Source organism: Microcaecilia unicolor, chromosome 4, assembly GCF_901765095.1.
Source record: "Microcaecilia unicolor chromosome 4, aMicUni1.1, whole genome shotgun sequence".
NCBI lineage: Eukaryota > Metazoa > Chordata > Amphibia > Gymnophiona > Siphonopidae > Microcaecilia > Microcaecilia unicolor.
Genome location: NC_044034.1, coordinates 33,531,461 through 33,558,189, shown reverse-complemented (window position 1 = coordinate 33,558,189; position 26,729 = coordinate 33,531,461). Strand labels below are relative to the sequence as shown.

Below are 26,729 nucleotides of genomic sequence, written 5' to 3'. Positions count from 1 at the left end.
TTTTGCGATGTCCAATGTTGTACCATAGGTGCTCCAAAATTTTGTGCAGTAATTCGTGAACGGTGTTCAATCAGTCTCTCATGTAGTGACCTCATTGATTTCCCAATATAATATTTGTCACATGGACATTTGATGTAGTAAATAATGCCCGTGGATCGGCATGTAGTTCTGCACTTTAATTTATAACTCCTGCCGTTGCAGACGAAATCTGTCCCTTCAATGGTTGTGGGGCATGTTTTGCAACGAGGTTTCATGCATTTAAAGTGTCCAAAGTTGCCTACGTTGTCAATGGGAACCATAGGTAAAACCGCTGGACTTAAAATTTCTTTCAGATTTTTGGAACGTGAAAATGCCATCCTGATGTTATGATTTGTGAACACTGGATGTGCTTTAATGATGTCCCAATGGCGGCGAATAATAGCAGCAGTAGCCTCTCCACCCGGAGTGTATCTTGTCACAAAAGTCATAATTTGTCCATCATGTTGTGTCCGTGGTGGAGATTGAAGCAATAATTCTCTGTTGTTGTACTTGGCTCTGGTGTAGGCTCTCTTGATGGTTTTGTGTGGATAATTTCTCTGCAACAACTTAGAACCAAAAGATTCAGAATGTACCTTGTAATCGGCATCTGTAGTACAAATACGCTTAAAGCGGAGAAACTGAGAAAATGGAAGACTTCGTTTTAATGCTTTGGGATGGCAACTACTGTATTCTAAAAAAGTGTTCCGGTCAGTGCTTTTAACGAATACATTGGTAATGAATTGCTTCTCTGCAAGAAGAATCTCAACATCAAGAAAATGTATCTTGGATTCTGACCACGTTAAGGTAAATTGGATTCTGGCATGGCATTGATTCAGCCAACTATGAAATGACTGTAATTGTTCGATACTACCATACCACACAATGAATATATCGTCGATGTAACGTTTCCATGTCCCTAGCATGTCATTGTAAGGAGATCTAGCTAACCATTTATCTTCAAACTGAGCCATAAAAAGATTGGCTAGAGTGGGAGCGAATGTCGCTCCCATAGCCACCCCAGATTTTTGTTTGTATAACTCATTTTGAAAGCAGAAAAAATTACTGCATAATGCTATTTCTGCCAGTTTACACAAAAAATCAGTGGGGACTTGATGTGGGCTGGGACGATTGTTTAAGGTTTCACCAATAACTTCTAACAATTCATTTTGAGGAATCATAGTATATAGAGATTTTATGTCAAAGGTTGCCATAATAATGTGTGAATCTGGTAACTGTATATCCTGCAATATATTGAGAAAATGTGTAGTGTCCTTAATGTATGTAGGAGTTTTTTTCACCACGTCTTGAAGGAACGTATCTACATATTGGGACAAGGGTTCAAGCAGTGAGCCACGGGAAGACATTATCGGTCTTCCTGGGGGGTTACTTATGTCTTTATGGACTTTCGGTAATGTGTAAAGAACTGGAACGATGGGAAACCGCCTGTTCAAATAATTGAACTCCTTCTTGTTTAGAAATCCTGCTTCCTCCGCCCTTGTGGTTATTGCCAGTATGTGTTCTTGGAGCTGTTTTGTGGGATCCTGATCTAATTTAACGTACGATGTCGTATCGGCTAATTGTGAATGGATCTCAGTTATATATTGAGATCTGTCTAAAATTACAGTAGCCCCGCCTTTGTCGGCCCGTTTAAATACAATGTCAGTGTTTTTTCTCAACGATTGTAGGGCTTTACGTTCATCTCGGGTCAGGTTATCATGGAAACGGTGTGATTTGTTATTGTTGGTGTTGTGTAACCTACCCACATCTCTTAAAACTAGCTGTTTGAACACTGATACTATAGGATCGATCGGGATGGGCGGGATCCATTGAGATTTATCTTTAACTCGGGAAGAGGAATCATGTCTAGCCTTATCATTGAAAAAAATCTTGAGTTGCAAAGTGCGAATGAATTTTTCAAGGTCAATTCTAAATTGAAAATTGTTGAAAAATTGAACAGGTACATATGAAAGGCCTTTGGAAAGCAGAGAAATCTCAGTCGAAGTAAAGGTATGTGTTGACAAATTCATTACGTTCTGATCTATTGGAACTGGGACCGCGTCTGTGGACGTGGCCTGGATATACCTCTGTTCATGCCTCTCCTGTTGCCTCTTGTTCTTGTTCTTGTCAATCTTGTTTGTCTGTGGTCTAAAAAATCATCAGTATCATTCCCTGAAGAACTATCTGTAAATTGAAAAGCTTTAAATGCCACCTGTCTATGGCCGGTGGCTGGCACACTAGATGTGGATGTATCTGTAACTTGATTATCTTTGCTGTACATCCATGGATATACACGTCCTTTTGAATAATCACCTTTATCCCTCGATAATTTCTTCAATTTTGTTTTCCTTAGTGTCTCTTTAAACTGTTCTAAATTTTCCTTTAATTGTGCGTATTTGGAGAGAAAGACTTGCTCAGAGACTCCCTGTTTAATCTGTTCTAATTCCTTGTCAAGAAGATCTTTTTCTTGTTGTAATACTGACTTGGACTGTTCAATAATCAAAAGCATGAGGTCTAAAGAACATTTGTTTAATATCATGTTCCACTTTGTAATGAACTCAGTCTGTTCTTTGAAAATTTGAGGTGCCTTGTTAATACGCAAACCTCGCGGTATCTGTTCTGCTCTGCAGTATTCAACTAAAGCTGAGCTGTTCATTTCAAGTTTGAGTGAGGATTTGAAATTGGACAAGAGGGACTCCCATTCTGTATCCAGAGTATCACTCCCTAATGGTGTTAGACTAGGGGTGTTTTGTAATAGATCTGTGGCTACATCTGCACTGAAACTGAAACCAGTTTTCCAAGAGCTAGAGGCCATGGTAATCAATGTAATTGACAAAACAAACAATTGTGCCTATGCTCTGTCGAGCATCAAAATATAACAAAATATTTAAACACACATGAATACAAGTGTATTGCTTCTTCAGCTTATTGAGAGTGGAGTAGTCTCATATGTAACACACGATAGAGGTTATTTGATTTTTCACCCACTGACTGGGTGTATTATCTGTGTGTATTGTCTAATCATTGACTGAACCTCCACCACCCTTTGCTAATCTTATATATGAAGATATATTTCTATTTGTCAATATGCTATCATCTAATTTTATACAGCACTTAGCTTGAACAAGTTGGTGCTCTTAAAACCCCGACAGGTCCCCGTTTCGTGGCTACTTTTTCAAGGGGGAGTCACCAGTTCTAAAACCAAAAACAAGATGCAGCACAAAGTTACTTACAAAATAGTTCTAAAAGGCATATTAGTTGTATAATTACTTGTATTCTAAATAAAATTGCTGTTAGCTTACCAAGTAACAGTCTCAAGTGCAACTGCAGCATTACTCTGTCTCTCTCAAAAATGGCCACGGCGTCTTTTTGTTAATGCTCAGCCAAGCCAGCTGGTTGTGAAGCTAGCTTCAAAATAAAAGTCCTTAACACAGTCTTCTAACTAAATAAAAGCCCTGTCTAAGACTAGTATAGAAAACTGCCACTGTTGATATACATCTTGTATGTCTCGAGCAAGCACTCCTTGATTAACCATTTGTTTGTGGCAAAAAGTTTTAACATATCAAAAGATTTTTCTATATATTAGGAAATGGAGAAAATTGAAAAACATTGAAAAAAAATATGTTAAACTTGGTGCCTACTCATCACTCTAGGACTGATATGGAAATATTCCAATACCAGTGTACGTGTTTGTTATAAACCATACAACCAGAGACAAGAACTGAATAGCTCACTTCTTATATCAAAAGGGGAATATTATGTTAGAAAAAACAACTCCACTGTGTGTAAGTGTTCAAGCCCCTTGGTTCTATAGTATCCAGTGTAAAAATCCAAAAGGTTTCACGCTGTAAAATTTTTCTGTTTAAATCGCCTCCTCTAGTGGAGGGAATCACTTGTTCAATCACCATACATTTAAGATCTTCGATGGTATGATTTTGCGATGTCCAATGTTGTACCATAGGTGCTCCAAAATTTTGTGCAGTAATTCGTGAACGGTGTTCAATCAGTCTCTCATGTAGTGACCTCATTGATTTCCCAATATAATATTTGTCACATGGACATTTGATGTAGTAAATAATGCCCGTGGATCGGCATGTAGTTCTGCACTTTAATTTATAACTCCTGCCGTTGCAGACGAAATCTGTCCCTTCAATGGTTGTGGGGCATGTTTTGCAACGAGGTTTCATGCATTTAAAGTGTCCAAAGTTGCCTACGTTGTCAATGGGAACCATAGGTAAAATCTGTTTTACTCTCTTTGGATCTTTCCAGATACTTGTGACCTGGATTGATCACTGTTGGAAACAGGATTGGGCTTGATAAACCTGCGGTCTGTCCCAGTATGGCAACTCTTTAAAAAAAAAAAAAAAAACCCTCTTATTTTAATGTATTCTGAATTGTATATGTGAATTGCAGAATGTGAAAAATGCACAAAGAGTAGGAAGACTTTTTTTTTTTTTTTTTTTTAACAAGGAGTGAGCGTACACACACATTACTGTTTACTCCCTCAAATGCCTTCTTAAACTCAGAATGAGGTGCTCTATTGCCTGACCATCATGGTACAATTACTGCAGTCAGGCATGTTTCATCAAATGCAAAAGTTTCAACTTCCAGATGGGCTCTAAATATTTACAACCTGGTGAACATATCCAAGTTTGCATTGTTCTTTCGTGGTTGAATGCGTTTCAACAGTTTTGCAAGTTAGGATAGAGTTCTATCATTTGCATGGCCAGTTAAGAATCATCATTTACATATTTTGCTGAAGTTAAATGAAAATGGATAATTTGTCCAAACAGAAACTGCTACTTTTTATAGGTTAAAATAAAATCCTAAAAATACATAGCAGTTTCAGACAACTGGTGAGGCTGCTGTCTGAAACATCTGTGCTCGTTGTGGTTAAGAACGGCCACAGTTACAGCCCTTGCAGGTTACCTCAGCCTTTTCGGAAGCCTGATGCAGCTGTAATGCCAAAATCAGCCCACAAGCTTGTATTGTACCCTCTTGGGCCTTCTCAAGTTCCACATGACTCATTTCTTCTCCTTGTGAATCCCTCATCTGCCCTTACTGTTGTGCTCTGTGTCCAGAATGTTTCACATTTTGCCATGTTTTGGTTTTCCACTACCTTTGCTGCTAGTCCCGCTTAAAATAGTTTCTACTACCCTCTCAGCAAAGAGGCATTTTCTCTGAATTATCTTCCCTGCAGCTTCATAGTATGACCTTTTGTCTGTAAATTGAACCTGTCCCTTTATTCCTACCATCCTTTTTTCTTCTAGCATAAATGTTTTGATAGGATTACACAAAATTTTTGTAGGCTCTGTGCTTCAGGATTTTTGTATCATTTTAGTAGCCCATTTTGAACAACTCCCATCTGTTGCTGTGGCCTCTAGATCTGAGCACTGGGCTCAAGGTGAGGTCTCGCTAGTTCCTGTACTAGTGTTGCCCAGTCCTGTCCTGGAAGCACACTTAGCCAGTTAGGTTTCCAAGATTGCCACAATGAATACTACTACTACTACTACTACTTAACATTTCTAGAGCGCTACTAGGGTTACGCAGCGCTGTACAATTTAACAAAGAGAGACAGTCCCTGCTCAAAGAGCTTACAATCTAATAGACAAGTGAACGGTCGGTCCGATAGGGGTAGTCAAATTGGGGCAGTCTGGATTCACCGAACGGTAAGGGTTAGGTGCCGAACGCAGCATTGAAGAGGTGGGCTTTAAGCAAAGACTTGAAGACGGGCAGGGAGGGGGTTTGGCGTAAGGGTTCAGGAAGGTTGTTCCAAGCATAGGGTGAGGCGAGGCAGAATGAGCGGAGCCTGGAGTTGGCGGTGGTGGAGAAGGCTACTGAGAGGAGGGATTTATCCTGTGAACGGAGGTTACGGGCGGGAACGTAAGGGGAGATGAGGGTAGAAAGATAGTGAGGGGCAGCAGACTGAGTGCATTTGTAGGTAAGAAGGAGAAGCTTGAATTGAATGCGGTATCTGATCAGAAGCCAGTGAAGTGACCTGAGGAGAGGGGTGATATGAGTATATCGGTTCTGACGGAATATGAGACGTGCAGCAGAGTTCTGAACAGACTGAAGGGGGGATAGATGGCTAAGTGGGAGGCCGGTGAGGAGTAAGTTGCAGTAGTCCAGGCGAGAGGTAATGAGAGCGTGGACGAGAGTTCGGGTGGTGTGTTCAGAGAGGAAAGGGCGAATTTTGCTGATGTTAAAGAGGAAGAAGCGACAGGTCTTGGCTATCTGCTGGATATGCACAGAGAAGGAGAGAGAGGAGTCAAAGATGACTCCGAGGTTGCGGGCAGATGAGATGGGGAGGATGAGGGTGTTATCAACTGAGATAGAAAGTGGAGGAAGAGGAGAAGTGGGTTTTGGTGGAAAGACGATAAGCTCGGTCTTGGACATGTTCAGTTTCAGGTGGCGGTTGGACATCCAGGCAGCAATGTCGGATAAGCAGGCCGATACCTTTGCCTGGGTCTCCGCGGTGATGTCTGGTGTGGAGAGATACAGTTGGGTGTCATCAGCATAGAGATGATACTGGAAACCATGAGATGAGATCAGGGAGCCCAGGGAAGAGGTGTAGATTGAGAAGAGAAGAGAATATGTACGAGACAGATGTACGTAGGATTTACATGCATACACTGGATTTCCAATCTCGCCTATATACACAGTGTTCAGAAAAAATGAGATTCCTTACATACCTTCAATAGAAATCAAACAAAATAAAACATGGAAAAGAGAATAAGATGATACCTTTTTTATTGGACATAACTTAATACATTTCTTGATTAGCTTTCGAAGGTTGCCCTTCTTCGTCAGATCGGAAATAAGCAAATGTGGTAGCAGATAGTATATGTAAGAGAAACATCAAAGCATTACTTTGACAGTCTGACAGAGTGGGGGTGGGTAGGAGGTATGCATGAGGACATCAAAGCATTTCATTGATATTCTAACAGAATGGTAGGTGAGAGGAGGGTAATAAACAGAGAAATAAACAGAGAAATACAACTTTATGGTTTATAATGGGTTAGAAAACCCAGATCCTTATTAAGTCCTGTTTGTTGGGTGTCAAAATATTCAATCATTCTTATTTCAAAGGTCTTACGTTCCTGTATTGTTTTAAAATTACCTTTCAGTATTCTTACTGTGAAATCACTGGTGCAGTGTTCTGGTCTTGTAAAGTGTTGGCCCACAGGGGTGGGGGCTTGACTGGCACCTGCTATTTATTTATTATCCTCCTCTCACCTACCAACACCCATCCTGTTAGAATATCAATGAAATGCTTTGATGTCCCCATGCATACCCCCACCCTCCCACTCTGTCAGACAGTCAAAGTAATGCTTTGATGTTTCTCTTACATATACTATCTGCTAACACATTTGCTTATTTCCGATCTGACGAAGAAGGGCAACCTTCGAAAGCTAATCAAGAAATGTATTGTTATGTCCAATAAAAAAGGTATCATCTTATTTTCTTTTCCATGTTTTATTTTATTTGATTTCTATTGATAACCTTAAGAGTGGACTAACACGGCTACCACACCTCTTTACATACCTTCAAAATACTTGCAATTATTTCAACATTTAGTATGACCTTTGAAAATATATTAGTATGTTTGTTTGTTTTTTCTTAGATAATTCATAATGTGTTCAAAGTGTCTTCCTTTAACCTTGATAGATTCACAATGTTTTTGCCACGGACGAAACACCATTTTGCTAAAATGGTTCTTAATGGCCACTTCCTGAATGACATCATTTTGAAAACAGAGATCATCCAGTTTTTTCAGCTTCTTGCAGTAACACCTATCAATAATTGTAATAATTTTTTAAAATAATAGTACATTTGTTCTGGGTTATTTGGGAAAATGTTGGAGGTTCTGGGGTTTTTTCCCGGAGTGTAACAGTTGGAAAAATCAGACTAACTAGGGAGCTCATTTTCAAAAGAGAAAATCCAAAAATACTAGGACTAGAGGGCATGAGTTGAAGCTACAGTGTGGTAAATTTAAAACGAATCGGAGAAAATTTTTCTTCACCCAACGTGTAATTAGACTCTGGAATTCATTGCCGGAGAACGTGGTACGGGCGGTTAGCTTGACGGAGTTTAAAAAGGGGTTAGATAGATTCCTAAAGGACAAGTCCATAGACCGCTATTAAATGGACTGGAAAAATTCCTCATTTTTAGGTATAACTTGTCTGGAATGTTTTTACGTTTGGGGAGCGTGCCAGGTGCCCTTGACCTGGATTGGCCACTGTCGGTGACAGGATGCTGGGCTAGATGGACCTTTGGTCTTTCCCAGTATGGCACTACTTATGTACTTATAATTACATCCTCTTGACTGAATATTATATCTTGTCCTGATATCATTATGTTATGCTATCTCAATCCACTTCCAATCCTACATGATTTACTTATGCACTCTTATTTGTAACAATTATAAAATTATTATTCCGTTAATATGATTGCTACGATATTCTTATGCACCTATCTGTATCTATATTCTGAAATTCTTATTCTATGATGTATATATGTAGTTGTAACTGTCACGTTTACAAAGCAGGAACAAGGTTTGTGAGCCCTTGGGCCACTGCCGAGGAGCGGCAGCGGCAGGCAAATCACCCAAGCAGAAAGCAGTGCTGAACACGACAGGCAGGAACCACAGAATATAACTAGAAGAGGCTTTAATAGTAAACAGTAAACATTATCCAGTAGCACAGCAAGGTCAAAAGGGCAGGCAGCAAACACTGGTAATCCATAAACTAACCAGAGTCTTATAGGCAGGCGGAAAGCAAAGTCCAGGTCCAGGAACAGGCAGGGTCAAACACACAGGAAACTTTCAGAGCAGGAACTCCAACAAACCAACAGGAACTCAAGGATGACCTTTGATACCAAGGCAAAGCAAGCAAGGCTTACAGAAGCTAATAAGCCCATCAGCAGCTGACCCACAGCTGCAGTCATCACCAGCCAAGTAAGGTTGCTGTTCAAGGACAAACCAGCACAGCAACTCTGCCAACCCGGAAAATCCGGACCAGATTCACTGAAGTCTGGAACATGGAAGACAGCAGAAAACAGTCCATAGCAGCCACCAGTTCTGGCCACCAGAGGGCAAGGAGAGCACCCACATGGAAAGCAAGTAACATTTTGTAAGCCACATTGAGCCTGCAAATAGGTGGGAAAATGTGGGATACAATTGCAGCAAATAAAATATAAAAAGTGTCATAAAGCAGCATTTGGATGAAATTTTTCTCAAACGTCCAAATCGGTATTTTCAAAACCTGTTTTGCAAATGTCCATCTATGCAATTCGCCTGCAGTGTGTCCAAATCACAAGGGAATGTGTCGGAGGCATTTTGAAAGCGGGCTTAGGACGTTCCTAACACGTGGACATTTTACAGCCATAATGGAACAAAACTTAAACACCCAGAAGCAAAAATCTAAACGGTTTGGCTAGGCCTGTTTTGAGAACGAATAAGATACAAAAAGGTGCCGTAAATGACCAGATGACCACTGGGGGGAATTGGGGATGACCTCCCAATATATGACCAGATGACCACTGGGGGGGGGGGAATCGGGGATGACCTCCCAATATTCCCTCCAATAAATGGGGGATGACCACGGGGGGGGGGGGGGGAATCAGGGATGGCCCTCCGAAAAATATTATTTACAAGCCTGTGAGAGCCTCACATGTTATAGCCAGGTCTATTAGAGAAGCATGCAGGTCCTTGGGAGTAGTATAGTGGTCAGTGCTGTGCACTATGGAGTGGGGGACTCGGGCCCCTACCTCCCAGTATCTGCCTCACTTGTGGTGGAAACTGTGACTCACTAAAACCCCACTATACCCACCTATAGTTGCCCCCTTCACCCATAAGGGCTATGGCAGTGGTGTACAGTTGGGGGCATTGGGGTTTGGAGGGCTTGGACGAGAAGATGAAGGAGCAGCAGTGAGAGTCCACTGTAGTGCTCCATTGCTCTCCTGGGATGTCCGGGGGACCTGTCTACTAAAAATGCTGGCCCCTCCTACATCCCAATGACTTGATTCTTTATGTTTTGCACTTAGTTTCACCCCCACCCCGAAAATGCCCCCCCCCCCCAAAAAACAAACAAACCTCAAAGCACAATCCCTTGTTTGAAACCATATTTTAAAAAAAAAAAAAAAAAAAAGAGGGCTTATTTTCTATTCAGATTTTGGACATTTAGCAGAAAATGTCCAAAGTCCAACTTAAACGGCATATTAAAAATGCCCCACCACGGGATGTTTCCAAAGAGTACAGCTGGCACAGGGGTGATACTTCTGTTTGTAACTGAGTGTAGTCTTACCTTTCTCGGTTTCTTTATTATAGCAACTGGCTACCTTCAGGTCATCTGATGCAATTATTTCTGTATCTTATTCTTGTTTGACAGGCACAAGTTCTTGTCCTTCTAAATCAGTGGTATTCACTGATAATTCTTGAGCCACAAAAGGTTAAAATTAAATATAATAGAAGCAGTAGGCATGCAAGTCTCTCTCGTATATGTTCATGAGCGATATCCTGAAAGCTCAGTCTGTGCCCCTCAAGGACCATCCATAAATACCACTGTTCTACTGAGATGTGGCTAACGAAGTTTTGTGCTTCAAATGTACATTTTTTTTTTAGTTTATTTTCCAGAACTTTGATGACTTTTTCAATTCTCTCATTTTTTAAAAATGTGTGCCCACCAGTGGCGTAGCTACATGGGGGCCAGGGCCCCCCCAATTTCTTCTGGGCCCCTGGTTTTGCAGGCGGGAGTCCCCAACCCCCGCCAGCTGAAGCCTTCAAGCAGCGCTGGTCTCAGCGCCACCATGTTGCCTGCCCTGCTCGCTCTTCCCTTCATGTCTGGCATGCTCCTTTTAGTGAAACTGAGCATGCTCAATTTCACTAAAAGGAGCATGCGGGACATGAGGGGAAGAGCGAGCAAGGCAGGCAATACGGCAGTGCCGAGACCGGTGCTGGATGAAGGCTTCAGCTGGCGGGGTTGAGGACCCCCGCCAGCCAGAGTATTAAATTGAGGTGGCGGGGCAGCAGACCAAAATATGCCCGCCACCTCTGGCTCTGGCCACCTCCCGCCGTGAGGTCTGACTACGCCCCTGATGCCCATTCTGTTAGATTGTGTACAGATATACAAAAAATGCATTTTCCTTCTGTTTCCTGAGCAGTATTTATCAATAAAAGATTGAAAAGAACCAGTCCTAATTCTGAGCCCTTGAGTGTGCCAAAGGTGACATTGCATTTACCAGCGTGATCTCTATTTACTATCATGCTCTGCATCCTGTCAATCCAACCAATTACTCACCAATTTATAACTCTCTGTACTTCTCTGTGGTTTGGTAACCAATCCTCTCTACAGAACAGTGTCAAAATCCTTACTGAAGTCATGATAGGGAACGTTCACTGTACCTCATTGACCTACCGCCTTTGACGTCTCATTGAGGAAAGAAATGTATTGAGCTTTTTTGGGATCTTGCCAGGTATTTGTGACCTGAATTGGCCACTGTTGGAAACAGGATGCTGGGCTTGATGGACCTTTGGTCTGTCCCACTGTGGCAATACTTATGTACTAAATCAACTTTGTCTGACCAGATCAGTGTTGACTTGACTTAACCATCAGACAGAGTAGTCGGTTATCTAGGATGGTAGAGTCTAGGAAATTCCAAAGAGCAAACAATAGTTCCTGCAAATAAATCTCATTCAAAGGAACAACAGGGGTACTTTAACATGCAAGGAAGGTGGCTAGTTATCAGATTTACTAAGCTCCTTCTCGGAGGGGTGGTGTTAGGGTGAACATTGTTATTTAGTTTAATTATCAAAATCGTAGGGGGAGCCTGAAATCTAATTGAGATACAGTGTATGTGTGGGGGGAGGGGACATGGCAGAAGGTTCTCTAGGGCATGTATGACCCTTGCACCAGACTTGGAGAGGATCCTCCTGTTATGAAACTGGTGGCCCATAATCTTTGTTTCAGGGTACTGTACTGGTCTGTCTTTAGTGTTTTATAGGCAAATAAATTCCACACATATAGCAGGGCAGAATAAGGACTGCATCAGCTTGTTTGGGTTGACCCAGATGATGTGTCAACCCTACAACTTCATGGAAGTGTTGTATTTATCACAAAGCGTACAATTTTTTGGATTTAGCTCACACCTTTCTCAAAAGTTCAAGGACAGTTACATTCAGGTATAGTAGATATTTCTCTGGCCCTGTAGTACTTATAATTCAATTTTCTACTTGTGGCAATGGAGAGTTAAGTGACTTCATCAAGATTTTTTTATTTATTTGAATACTTATACCTCTCCTAAAAACTAAGGGTGTCTTTTACTAAGGCGCGCTAAACGTTAGAGATGTCCATATATTCCAATGGATGTCTAACGTTTAGCGCACCCTAAATATTTGCGCGCATTAAAAATGCTAATATTCCAATGGATGTCTAACATTTAGCGCACCCTACATATTCGCGTGCACTAAAAATGCTAATGCACCTTAGTAAAAGAGGCCCTGAGCGACTTACAAAATTACATTTATAAAATCAAAAATTAAAAACAATCTCAAAAATATAATTCTACACGAGTTACCTCTCTTCAGATCACAATGATGTTGAACCTAGGCCATAGGTACCAACATTCCAAAATGATTGGGTGTGCCAAACACAATACAGAGCATAGGAGCCAGCTCTGTGAGTGCTTGAGCACCCCCAATATTGAGCAAACTGCTTGACAGTGTCCAGGGAAGGGCAACTTTCATTGGGTTTAGCACCCCCCAATCATTTTGAAAGTGGCTGCTATGATAGTGGCTGCTTTCTTTTGATATAGTGAAGGAACTTGTTCAATTTTGGGGGTACTCGGCACCCGCTGGCATCGACAGAGCTGGCTCCTGTGGCCTGGGCAGTCTTTGGATGGCAATTCCAGTAGTTGGGATGTAAGGACCATGCCAGGTGGACTTCTTGCTCTGTGGCCCAGAAATGACAAAGAAAGATCAGATCAATAATATGTATTTTATAATTTATTTAATACATTTATATCCCACATTTTCCCACTTTTATGATCAAGTATGCATATTTTATACCACATTCATTGTTGGTTTAATCATGAATTGATGATGAGCATGACTGTTGGGCAGACTGGATGGACTGCTCAGGTCTTCATCTGCCATCATCTCCTGTGTTTACTGTGAACGGTTCAGTGTTGATTATCACTCTTTCCAGTATCTAAGCCCTTTAGTAAGGGCTGTTATTACTAAGTGAGAGTGGGACAGAAAAATGTCACTCCACCCCAAGTATTTTGTTGTGAATGCCATCCCAACTATTATTTTCACGCAGGGTTTCAAATACCCGCATATTCAATGGGGATAAATTTTCCCATTTGGCCGTGGAGGAAGGGGGGGGGGTGAGGGGAAGTTGCAAGTGTATTTGTCCCAGGAAGGATCAGGAGGCAGAAGCAGTGGAAATGCTTTATGGCCCTGACCGGGATCTGGGAGGAGAAAGTAGAAGGAGAACAAGGAAGTGGTTTTGGCCCAGGTCACAGACCTGATAGAGGTATCTAAAGTTTCCAATCAAACCTAGGGAGACAGCTGTGAGGGTGGGGGGGAGGGGGTGTTTCTCATAGAAGAGAACTGTGCATGGGGGAGCGGAGATAGAGGTAGAAAATATTTTCAGCCCCTATAGTGGCCCAGGAGGAGAATGAGATAGCTGGGGGGGGGGGGGGGGGGGAGTATTGTTGGGGAGGGGAGCCTAGAGAAGGAGAAAGGGGACTGCATCTATGTGGAATGTGGAAGGACAAGAGAGGGAGGGAGGGTGGTGTCTTTGTGGAGGAGCAGGGTGATGGGGTCTGTGGAAGGGTAGGATGGGAAGAAGTGCACTCACCAGGAAGGAAATACATTACTTTATATATATATATATTCCCACCAGTCTCTCATCCAAACCAAAATTATTGTGGAGATGGGAGTACTTGGTAAGTGTGTGTTGTCCTTGTCAAGTAAATTGTGGAGAAGTTTTAGAATCCCTGCTTCTGCTGGTTTTTAAGTAGAATTAGCCATTGACCACAGTGGTTGTAACTGGACTCCAGTAACAATCCAAATGTTCCTAGGAAGAAGTCCATGACAGTTTAGCTTAAATTTAGTCCCCTTCCTCACCTCAAATATACTCCTGTAAACTTGGAGGTATTTGAAGTCAAGCCAATTAACTTGAAGCTAAAAACTGGCATGATAAACTCCTGTATTCCTTTTTTTTTTTTTTGGGGGGGGGGGGGGGGGAACCTAGTATTGTCCTACATCTGTCTAGATCAATGGTGAGTAGGAGTGAACCAACAGATAAAAATGTATTGCACATAAAACCAGCTATACATAGGCAAACGTTAGAAGCCCAACATGGACATATTCCGCTCTAAGGCTGCATCAGGGACATACACAACACATGCTCAAAAATATCCAACAGGGTGCATATGTAAAAACCTTTCTGCATGTAGAACGAGAGGACATGAAATGAGATTGAAGGGGGGCAGACTCAAGAAAAATGTCAGGAAGTATTTTTTCACAGAGAGAGTAGTGGATGCTTGGAATGCCCTCCCACGGGAGGTGGTGGAAATGAAAACAGTAACGGAATTCAAACATGCGTGGGATAAGCATAAAGGAATCCTGTGCCGAAGGAATGGATCCTCAGGAGCTTAGTCAAGATCGGGAGGCGGGGCTGGAGGTTGGGAGGCGGGGATAGGGCTGGGCAGACTTATACGGTCTGTGCCAGAGCTGGTGGTGGGAAGCGGGACTGGTGGTTGGGAGGCGGGGATAGTGCTGGACAGACTTGTACGGTCTGTGCCAGAGCCGGGGTTGGGAGGCAGGACAGACTTGTACGGTCTGTGCCAGAGCCGGGGTTGGGAGGCAGGGCTGGGGAGGTGAGGATAGTGCTGGGCAGACTTATACGGTCTGTGCCTGTGCCAGAGCCGGTGGGTGGGAGGTGGGGCAGGTGGTTGGGAGGCGGGGATAGTGCGGGGCAGACTTATACGGTCTGTGCCCTGAAGAGCATAGGTACAAATCAAAGTAGGGTATACACAAAAAGCAGCAAATATGAGTTATCTTGTTGGGCAGACTGGATGGACCGTGCAGGTCTTTTTCTGCCGTCATCTACTATGTTACTATATGTCAAAACTCATAAAATTAGGCAGGCTACCTAAAATGTATGAAAATTGATCAACGTTATTGAAAGCATCTCCAAGTTGACTTGTGTAGACATCAGTCTAGGCCAGTGCGTTTTAGTTCCTTTGCCCAATTTAAAGTTTTATGCCCCACTGTTAACCTCTTCAGTTTTGTGCTGCTTCAGTTGCATCCTATCTTAACAAAGCAACTCTCTTCACAGGGTCTTTTTCCACCTGGTCAAGGAGCCACAATTGGTGTTGACTTTATGATTAAAACAGTTGAGATAAAAGGTGAAAAGGTGAAGGTAGGTTTGCAAATTATTAATTTTCAAGTACTTCACGTGTTTGCATAGTCCTAATCTGCCTAAACTCAATCATCTAATAATGTTAATAAGTTCTCTGTGTGAAATCTTCTTCTGAGCAGCCACCAATATAAAACAAACAATTCCTGTGATAATGTTACCATATGCGGTTTTTTAATCTGAATTGGGATGCTCGGCAGCTAGAGAAGTTCTCAAGAGAAAAGCACTGAATCTAAACAAAATCAACTGAAAAAAAATCAAGAAACCATTATAAAAGGGGGCTAATGTTAACCATGAACTCATGCTGTGTCTCCAGGGTGTAACTATGTAGCCCTCAAAAACTCCTTTCTAGTTCAATTTTTTTTGTACATAAAAATAAGTCACATTAGTAAACACTATGAAGAGAGTGAAAATGGAAAATATTCTTCCCCGGTTTCAAACAATCAACACAGGGTCCATGTTTTGAAAAGGTAGTCCAGTGTTTTTCACTATTCCTTCTGGAAGGAGCCTGGGTTTGTGGTCCTGACAAGGGGCGATCGCTGCAATGGCCAGACTAGGGCCCAGATGCACCAAAACTTAACGAGCTTGCAACGTGCTTTTTATACCGGTTGTAGCCGGTTTAGTGAGCACGGAGTTCAGCGAGACATGCACAAAGGGGTTCTGCGTAGGGTTGTGGAGGAGTAGCCTAGTGGTTAGTGCAGTGGACTTTGATCCTGGGGAACTGAGTTCGATTCCCACTGCAGCTCCTTGTGACTCTGGGCAAGTCACTTAACCCTCCATTGCCCCTGGTACAAAATGAGTACCTGAATATATGTAAACCACTTTGAATGTAGTTGCAAAAAACCTCAGAAAGGTGGTATATCAAGTCCCATTTCCCTTTCCCCTATGACATCACAATATCAGAAGTGAGCCAAGTATCGGGCAATCAAGTCATTGTGACATCACTGATGAGGTTGGCTCTTATTGGTGGAGTGAGTTGAGGAGTAGCCTAGTGGTTAGTGCAGTGGACTTTGATCCTGGGGAACTGAGTTGGATTCCCACTGCAGCTCCTTGTGACTCTGGGCAAGTCACTTAACCCTCCATTGCCCCTGGTACAAAATAAGTACCTGAATATATGTAAATCGCTTTGAATATAGTTGCAAAAACACCTCAGAAAGGCGGTATATCAAGTCCCATTTCCCTTTCCCCCCTTACCATATGTCCGGTTTTACCCGGACATGACCTCTTTTTGAGGACATGGCTGGGCAACCAGGTGGGTTTTGCTAGCCTGCTAGTTTGTCTGGATTTCCGGACAAACGGGCAGGCTTAATGGTATCCTATCCTAGTCCCCTTCCTCTTATCTTACTCTACTGCCCTGGTGGTCTAGTGACCTCTTCGAGGCGGGAAAGAACCCCCTCTATCCTGCCCGGAGCACTGCCTTGCATTCTGTTCCCCTTGCAATGCTGACGGTCCCGGCGCCGTTTCTCGAGGCCGCTTCAAATCTCGGCGACCACTTTGAATCGGCGCCGGGACCATCAGCATTGCAAGGGGAACAGAATGCAGGGCAGTGCTCCGGGCAGGAAAGAGGGGGCTCTTTCCTGCCCCAAAGAGGTCAGTAGATCACCAGGGCAGTAGAGTAAGGGGAGGGGAGGATAGGACACCCTCAGGGGGGTGTGATGGGGGTGGTGGTGAAAGAGGTGGGGTGATATGTGACAGTGGGCGGCATTTGTCCTCTTTTTGGGGGGACCAAATATGGTAACCCTAGTTCTGTGGGCTCTTTTCCTGTCACAGTAGCAGCTAACAATAATTGTATGCAAATTTTAATGAGCTAATTACTATTCAAATGTACATTCTGAGTGATGCACAGCTGTTTTCCTAGCGATGCACAGAAAGATCTACCTACCTTTAGGATGAAATTTTTTAATGGTGGTTAGGAGCTGTCAGTAGTGCTGTTTCCTTCCCATTACCACTGAAATAACAGCTGCCTGAACGACTGAGGAGAGCTGCAGCATCTGTAGAGCTCGCGTCCTGCTCTCCCCCCCCCCCCCCCCCCCCCCCCCCGCTCACCAAGCATGAATGCATGCTTCGCCTCGCTCTCTCTTGCTTCCCTCCTTGCCTGTTGCAGATTCGACAGCAGTTCCCTGCTGCGGAGGGTCAGATCAGATTGAGTAGGGCTGGCTGCAGGGAAGCGCTGCTTACACCAGAGGAGACAGCTGGCGGCAATAAAAAAAAAAAAAGTTTGAAAACAAAAAAGCTACACTCTGCTTTCATACGTGCAGCTTGCATGCCTGTATGAAAGACATTTGTAGAATGCACAGAGCAGACGTGCTTAGTGATTGGCTGTTCTGCACATGCTCGGGTGACTGATTGGCTTCCCCCCCTGCTGAGCTGCTTGCTTTTTTTTTTTTTTGCAAGCAGCTCATTTGTATCCCATTTCGTTTGAGCATCCCTGGCTATTTCCACCTCAGTAATTTTACTGAGGTGGAAATAGCGATCAGTGCTTTACCGGGACTTTGGTGCATCTGCCTTTAGGTGTAGTTGGGAGTGGGGGTTGGGGGGAAGTATAAAATAGGATAAGAACCCCTGCAAGTGAAGGCTGATGGTGCTTGGCATCAAGTAAGCTGGAAATACAAAGAAACAGAAAACTACTGAGTAAAGAGAAAAAAAATCTGGAAAAAGCCTTTTTTTTTTTTGCTGAACCTTTTCTTGCATGATCTTAATTATTTCCTATGGATTTCTTTCCCAGTCCAGAGGCTACAGGAAATGAAATTCTTTTGTCAAAAGTGCTCAGTTTCATAGTCGTGCAAGCAAATGGACTATCAGGCTTTTTGTCAAATTTTTTAGGCTTTTGCCACTTGAAATCTTGCTGCAGCTGCTGCCAGGGGAAACCAGCTGGAATGTTTTAAGGAACATGTGCTTTGAATTTACATTTTTGCAAGCAGAAACAGAAAGAAAAACTGATTGAAAAGCTACAGGGAAGCCAAGTGTCTTTCAGAGTTTGCATTTGCCTGAAGGCATTCATATCTGAGTGATTTCTGTTTCCAAGATAAATAGATGTTTTATTTTTTCCCTGTATTTCTCTACCTCCCGTTGTGCCAAAAAGCTGCAGATCTGGGACACGGCAGGACAGGAGAGATTCCGTTCCATAACCCAGAGCTACTATCGCAGTGCTAACGCATTAATTCTGACCTATGACATTAGCTGCGAGGAATCGTTTCGATGTCTTCCTGAATGGCTGAAAGAAATAGAACAGTATGCCAACAGCAAAGTCATCACTGTGCTAGTGGGTGAGTTGTAATTCATTTTTAGACTAGTTTTCTGTTGTGAAATTGACCTCATCGTATCTGTGTGTCTCTTCCTCCTTCCCCCCCCCCCCCCCTGAATAATTTTTGAGCCATTCATTCATATTCCTACTATATAAAGGTACGGTTACCAATGACACCTCCCCTCCCCCACAGCGCATACTTTTCGTATGCCCCTGATATTAGAGATTCCCTTCTATGTCCTTTAGGTAGAGAGGTGTGGTAGCCGTGTTAGTCCACTCTTAAAGGTTATCAATAGAAATCAAACAAAATAAAACATGGAAAAGAAAATAAGATGATACCTTTTTTATTGGACATAACTTAATACATTTCTTGATTAGCTTTCGAAGGTCGCCCTTCTTCCTCAGATCGGAAATAAGCAAATGTGCTAGCTGACAGTGTATATAAGTGAAAACATTCAAGCATTACTATGACAGTAAAATAGATACTATTGGAGATTCTACATGGAATGTTGCTACTGTTGGAGATTCTACATGGAATGTTGCTACTATTGGAGATTCTACATGGAATGTTGCTATTCCACTAGCAACATTCCATGTAGAAGGCTGTGCAGGCTTCTGTTTCTGTGAGTCTGACGTCCTGCACGTACGTGCAGGACGTCAGACTCACAGAAGCAGAAGCCTGCGCGGCCACATTGGTGATCTACAAGGGCTGACTTCTACATGGAATGTTGCTAGTGGAATAGCAACATTCCATGTAGAATCTATAGAAATCAAACAAAATAAAACATGGAAAAGAAAATAAGATGATACCTTTTTTATTGGACATAACTTAATACATTTCTTGATTAGCTTTCGAAGGTTGCCCTTCTTCGTCAGATCGGAAATAAGCAAATGTGTTAGCAGATAGTATATGTAAGAGAAACATCAAAGCATTACTTTGACTGTCTGACAGAGTGGGAGGGTGGGGGTATGCATGGGGACATCAAAGCATTTCATTGATATTCTAACAGGATGGGTGTTGGTAGGTGAGAGGAGGATAATAAATAAATAGCAGGTGCCAGTCAAGCCCCCACCCCTGTGGGCCAACACTTTACAAGACCAGAACACTGCACCAGTGATTTCACAGTAAGAATACTGAAAGGTAATTTTAAAACAATACAGGAACGTAAGACCTTTGAAATATACAAAATATACAAAATATACAAATATACAAAAACATGGACTGATGAGACAAAGTCAGCACGGATTTAGTGAAGGGAAATCTTGCCTCACCAATCTAATGCATTTTTTTGAGGGGGTAAGCAAACATGTGGACAATGGGGAGCCGGTTGATATTGTATATCTGGATTTTCAGAAGGCGTTTGACAAAGTGCCGCACGAAAGACTCCTGAAGAAATTGCAGAGTCATGGAATCGGAGGTAGGGTATTATTATGGATTAAGAACTGGTTGAAAGATAGGAAGCAGAGAGTAGGATTGCGTGGCCAGTATTCTCAGTGGAGGAGGGTAGTTAGTGGGGTCCCGCAGGGGTCTGTGCTGGGTCCGTTGCTTTTTAATGTATTTATAAATGACCTAGAGATGGGAATAACTAGTGAGGTAATTAAATTCGCCGATGACACAAAATTATTCAGGGTCGTCAAGTCGCAGGAGGAATGTGAACGATTACAGGAGGACCTTGCGAGACTGGGAGAATGGGCGTGCAAGTGGCAGATGAAGTTCAATGTTGACAAGTGCAAAGTGATGCATGTGGGTAAGAGGAACCCGAATTATAGCTACGTCTTGCAAGGTTCCGCGTTAGGAGTTACGGATCAAGAAAGGGATCTGGGTGTCGTCGTCGATGATACGCTGAAACCTTCTGCTCAGTGTGCTGCTGCGGCTAGGAAAGCGAATAGAATGTTGGGTGTTATTAGGAAGGGTATGGAGTCCAGGTGTGCGGATGTTATAATGCCGTTGTATCGCTCCATGGTGCGACCGCACCTGGAGTATTGTGTTCAGTACTGGTCTCCGTATCTCAAAAAAGATATAGTAGAATTGGAAAAGGTACAGCGAAGGGCGACGAAAATGATAGTGGGGATGGGACGACTTTCCTATGAAGAGAGGCTGAGAAGGCTAGGGCTTTTCAGCTTGGAGAAGAGACGGCTGAGGGGAGATATGATAGAAGTGTATAAAGAGTCATTCCGTGTCAAGTGGACCAGGGGTCCCCACCTCACCATCTCAGATTTTGATGAAATTTGGTACATAGTTTCTTTATGATAAAAAACTAAGCTGAGAAAAATTTTAGTTCAAAAGACTAAAAATTGGAGGTTCTAGGGGACCTCAAGTAAAGGGTTACAAAATGTCGCCTGAGCAAAAATGACATTTTGGGCCAACTTCCAGAAGCTGTAAAACTGGAAGTTTTAGTAGTACAAGGGGGATATTTGGAGAACCTGCACTACTTTTAGGGCTTAATGAACTGGCAAAACCCCATGTTCCTAGTCCTCTTACTTTTTGAATGGTTTAGGCTCAAACTTTGCCACAAAAACTGCAAAAACCAATTTACAGCGATGTTGAGGCTGCTGTAGTTTCTAAACTAGTTGGCCTTTCAGGTTGATTTTTGGTAGGTGTACTAAATGTACGGCTGTAATGAGGCCTTCCAATTTGCAGCACTTTCCTTCAAGTGGTTGAAAAATTATAAGCGTTCAAAGTTGGTATAAAAAGCATTTTTGCCCATATTGGGCTATCTTTGATGCCCTTGATCTCCAGTGGGACAGCTTCAATATTCTTTCTTTTAGCACCATTAGAAAGAGCAGATTTCCTTCTATCAGAATATGTAGTTTTCATTTTGGAGTCTCTTCATATAAGGATTGTAAAAATGCCCTCAAATGTTTGCGGGCAGCAGCCTGTGATTTCTTCACTACACCCTTGATACAAGTGTAGTAAAAGTGATTCTTCTTTGAAAAAGCACCAGTTTTTTTTAAATTAAGAACACATTATGTTATAAAACTGTATTCAAGAAAACTAAAAAACAGGAATGTTTTTTAGGATGTGGAAGGATGAGGCCAGGTTTCAAGAAAACTGCAGTCAGTTAGGATGACCAACTTGGCCAATTATGATTGGTGGACCCTGTTGCAAGGCGTCTGAGTGTCTGTTGCTGGTGTTTCTTCACCCTTGCTACAGTTTGACCTCTTAGTGAACTGTAGGCATCAAAGTAAGCCTAGCAACAGACACTCAGGAGCCAGGAGGTACCAGAAGCATACAATTGGGCAATGAAACAAACAATTCTGCCTTGCAACAGGGTTCACCAATCATAATTGGCCAAGTCTAACTGGCTAAAGAAGTTTTCTTTAAACATTATGTTATAATACAGTGTTCAAGTAAACTAAAAAACAGGGTGGAAACCATTGTATACATACTTCTTGTTGAAGAAACTCGCACCTGCACCGACAGGCTCATTTATATTGAATTAAATGCCACAAATGAAGATATTAATCACTTTAGACTGAAGTAAAATTTTACCCATTGAAAACCTGATTGCAAGAATAAATGCGTTTGTTGAACTGATGCTAATGGTCGGTCATCAATGGATCCAGAAAGATCAGATGAATTTCCACTTTGCTCAGTTGGCTGTTCAAGTACATCAGAGTGTCATTTACTGACATACAATAAAAATAAAGGTTTGAAATTAATTGAAGAGCTTCTGCCTGATCAACAGAAGTTGTTACAAGAGCGTTCTGGTCAACTTTTCGATGCTGGATCAACTATTTGCCTTCATCATGAATCCTTACTATTGAAAAAGTTTGAATTTTTGCAAAGAACCTGCTGTAACCCATTTTCCAAAGGTGGTCATAATGCAAAAAGGGGCTTAAGAGTGCTGGATGACACACTAGCAGCCCAGCTAAAGGCCTTAACAAGCAAAATATTTGTGCCGGGTCAGAAACTATGTCCATCTTGTCGAAAAGACGTCAGTAACAGAGCTGCTGATTCTTTATCATCATCAACAACAGCAGATGATGAACACAGTGACGTTTCTGGCAAGTTGAACACAAGTTTGACATCTCTTGGTATTTCTCCATTAAAGTTCAAAAAAGTCAGCAAGCGTGATGTACGAGGCTACACCAAGCGCAAAATCAGGCGAGTGCAAAATACTTTGAGTCATCATCTTGCAGTTGCTGGTGGCTTAGACCTAAATGAGTTTGAAACTCAACCTTCTACCAGTCAGAAATGTGACAAATGTTCTGATTATGATGACCTGCTAAACGAGTTGAAAAACAAAGTCCAAGTTTCAGCAAATCATGCAGAAAAACTGCAAATACTAACTTTAGCACCAAAAAGCTGGTCTATTGAAAGAACTGCCTCAGAATTCATGGTTTCAACTAGAATGGTTAAAAAAGCAAGAAATCTGAAATCAGTTTGTGGAATTCTGGCAAAACCAGACAAGAAGAAAGGTAAAGTTTTACCAGAAGAAACAGAAAAAAAAATTCTTGGCTTTTTTGAAGATGATGAATTCAGTAGACTGTGCCCAGGGAAAAAAGATTTTGTCTCTGTCAGAACTGGCACTGAAAAAATTCAAATGCAAAAGCGCTTGCTGCTTAGCAATCTAAAAGAAATGTATGTTGCATATCGTACTCGAAATGGGCCAGAAGTGGGTTTTTCCAAATTTTGTGAGCTAAGGCCAAAATGGTGTGTCACTGTTGGCTCATCTGGTATGCATTCAGTGTGTGTTTGTGTCATTCATCAAAATGTGAAGCTTATGCTTGCTGGAAGCCATCTGCTGAACGAAGATTACAAAGCACTGATGGCTAAAACTGTGTGCAATTTGGAATGCAAAGAATGCATGCTTCACAGGTGTGAAATATGTCCAGGTAAAGATGTGCTTGAAAATTACCTGACAAAAGTGTTCAGTGATGCTGACCCAGGTGAAACAATCGAGTTTAAGCAGTGGGTTCATACAGATCGCACCACACTGGAGACCAAACAGATGTATGTTGATGATTTTGTATCTGAGCTTGCATTGAAAGTTTCAAACCTGTCAATTCACCATTACATTTCCAAACATCAGACACAATACTTAAAAACTGTTAAAGAAAACTTAAATCCTTGTGAAATTGTTGTTCTCTTGGACTTTGCTGAAAACTACTCCTTTATTGTCCAAGATGCTGTTCAAGGTTTCCACTGGGAAAACAGTCAAGCTACACTGCATCCATTTGTTGTGTACTTCCGTGATGCTTCAAGTGAAATTCAGTGCATAAGTGTTTGCATAATAAGTGACAGCTTGCGGCATGATGCAGTTGCTGTACATGCATTCTTGGAAAAATTAATCGCGTTCTTGAAAAGCAAAATTGGAGAAATAAAATATGTAACATACTTTAGTGATGGCTCAGCTGCACAATACAAGAACTTCAAAAACTTTGCCAACTTGTGCTATCATCAAACAGAATTTGGAATAAGTGCACAGTGGAATTGCTTTGGCACAAGCCATGGCAAGTCACCATGTGATGCCATAGGTGGTACAACAAAGCGACTAGCTGCTCAGGCTAGTTTGCAACGACCTAAAAATAGCCAAATTCTCACAGCACAAGGCTTGTTTGAATTTTGTGATCAAAAAATAAATAAAATCAAGTTCATTTTTGTTTCCAAGGATGAAATTGAATCTTCAAGATCTGCACAAGAGGAAAGATTCAGTAAAGCTTCCACAGTTGCTGGAACTCGTGAAAATCACCAATTTATTCCCATTGACTTGAACCAAATTTCAGTCAGTAGAGTGTCAAATGATTCCTCCTCATTTGTTGTCAAACTTTGTCAGTCAGATGACCCAGTGAGTGTACCTGACCCAGTGAGTGTACATAAATGTGTCTCAACTTCAGCCTGGGCAGTATGTTGCCTGTGTTTATGACAACAAATGGTGGATTGGCAATGTCTGTGACACATCATTTGAAGAACATGATGCCTTGGTCAACTTTATGCATCCATGCGGGCCTGCACGATCATTTCATTGGCCTAGCAGAAGAGATTCTTGTTGGATTTCTGAACAGCATATTCTAGCAGTTCTTCCAGTACCAGCAACTACAGCACTTGGACGACAGTATACATTTCCAGAAACAGCAGTGAAACTTATCAGTGAAAAATTCTTGTCACTTCAGCACTGAGGTTTTACTTGGGAACCATTAAGACACCCCCATTAGGCTTGAGAAACTAGGCAAAGACAACCAAATGAGGCTTGGGAACCTCAAGTAAGATGCCCACCTTCAGGCTTGGGAACCTGTGCCAAGTGGCTGGACTTGCTATCGGGCGTGAACTCTTGGCGATGAGGTTGCCACTTCCTATTGAATTGGTAGTGGCCTAGCCACCATGGACCAACGCATGCTTAAAGCAACTGAGTGACTTATACAGCAATTAGAAACATCGATGGGCCCTATATCCGTTTCATCTATCATTCAACAATACTGGCCAAAAAACACTTTTTTTGCAATCCTTATATGGAGAGACTCCAAATTGAAAACTACATATTCTGATAGAAGGAAATCTGCTCTTTCTAATGGTGCTAAAAGAAAGAATATTGAAGCTGTCCCACTGGAGATCAAGGGCATCAAAGATAGCCCAATATGGGCAAAAATGCTTTTGATACCAACTTTGAACGCTTATAATTTTTCAACCACTTGAAGGAAGGTGCTGCAAATTGGAAGGCCTCATTACAGCCATACATTTAGTACACCTACCAAAAATCAACCTGAAAGGCCAACTAGTTTAGAAACTACAGCAGCTTCAACATCGCTGTAAACTGAGTTTTGCCGTTTTTTTTGGCAAGGTTTGAGCCTAAACCATTCAAAAAGTAAGAGGACTAGGAACATGGGGTTTTGCCAGTTCATTAAGCCCTAAAAGTAGTGCAGGTTCTCCAAATATCCCCCTTGTACTACTAAAACTTCCAGTTTTACAGCTTCTGGAAGTTGGCCCAAAATGTCATTTTTGCTCAGGCGACATTTTGCAACCCTTTATTTGAGGTCCCCTAGAACCTCCAATTTTTAGTCTTTTGAACTAAAATTTTTCACAGCTTAGTTTTTTATCATAAAGAAACTATGTACCAAATTTCATCAAAATCTGAGATGGTGAGGTGGGGACGACCTTTAAAATTGGTCCACTTGACACGGAATGACTCTAAAATAATGAGTGGAATGGATCGGGTGGATGTGAAGCGACTGTTCACGCTATCCAAAAATACTAGGACTAGAGGGCATGAGTTGAAGCTACAGTGTGGTAAATTTAAAACGAATCGGAGAAAATTTTTCTTCACCCAACGTGTAATTAGACTCTGGAATTCGTTGCCGGAGAACGTGGTACGGGCGGTTAGCTTGACGGAGTTTAAAAAGGGGTTAGATAGATTCCTAAAGGACAAGTCCATAGACCGCTATTAAATGGACTTGGAAAAATTCCGCATTTTTAGGTATAACTTGTCTGGAATGTTTTTACGTTTGGGGAGCGTGCCAGGTGCCCTTGACCTGGATTGGCCACTGTCGGTGACAGGATGCTGGGCTAGATGGACCTTTGGTCTTTCCCAGTATGGCACTACTTATGTACTTATGTACTTATGTACTTATGATTGAATATTTTGACACTCAACAAACAGGACTTAATAAGGATCTGGGTTTTCTAACCCATTATAAACCATAAAGCTGTATTTCTCTGTTTTATTACCCTCCTCTCACCTACCAACACCCATTCTGTTAGAATATCAATGAAATGCTTTGATGTCCCCATGCATACCCCCACCCTCCCACTCTGTCAGACTGTCAAAGTAATGCTTTGATGTTTCTCTTATATATACTACCTGCTACCACATTTGCTTATTTCCAATCTGACGAAGAAAGGCAACCTTCGAAAGCTAATCAAGAAATGTATTAAGTTATGTCCAATAAAAAAAGGTGGTATCTTATTTTCTTTTCCATGTTTTATTTTGTTTGATTTCTATAGATTCTACATGGAATGTTGCTATTTCACTAGCAACATTCCATGTAGAAGTCAGCCCTTGTAGATCACCAATGTGGCCGCGCAGGCTTCTGCTTCTGTGAGTCTG

General features: G+C 42.0%; 1 protein-coding gene across 3 annotated transcripts in view; it reads left to right on the top strand.

The window, feature by feature from the left end:
* RAB30 (RAB30, member RAS oncogene family) overlaps positions 1-26,729 on the top strand; it is a 150,221-nt gene that overhangs the window by 109,518 nt on the left and 13,974 nt on the right. For all 3 annotated transcript variants that reach the window (XM_030200095.1, XM_030200097.1, XM_030200094.1), the window contains exons 3-4: positions 15,360-15,443; positions 18,523-18,706. In XM_030200095.1, the coding sequence (XP_030055955.1) occupies positions 15,360-15,443; positions 18,523-18,706 (268 nt within the window). The remainder of the gene's footprint in view (positions 1-15,359; positions 15,444-18,522; positions 18,707-26,729) is intronic.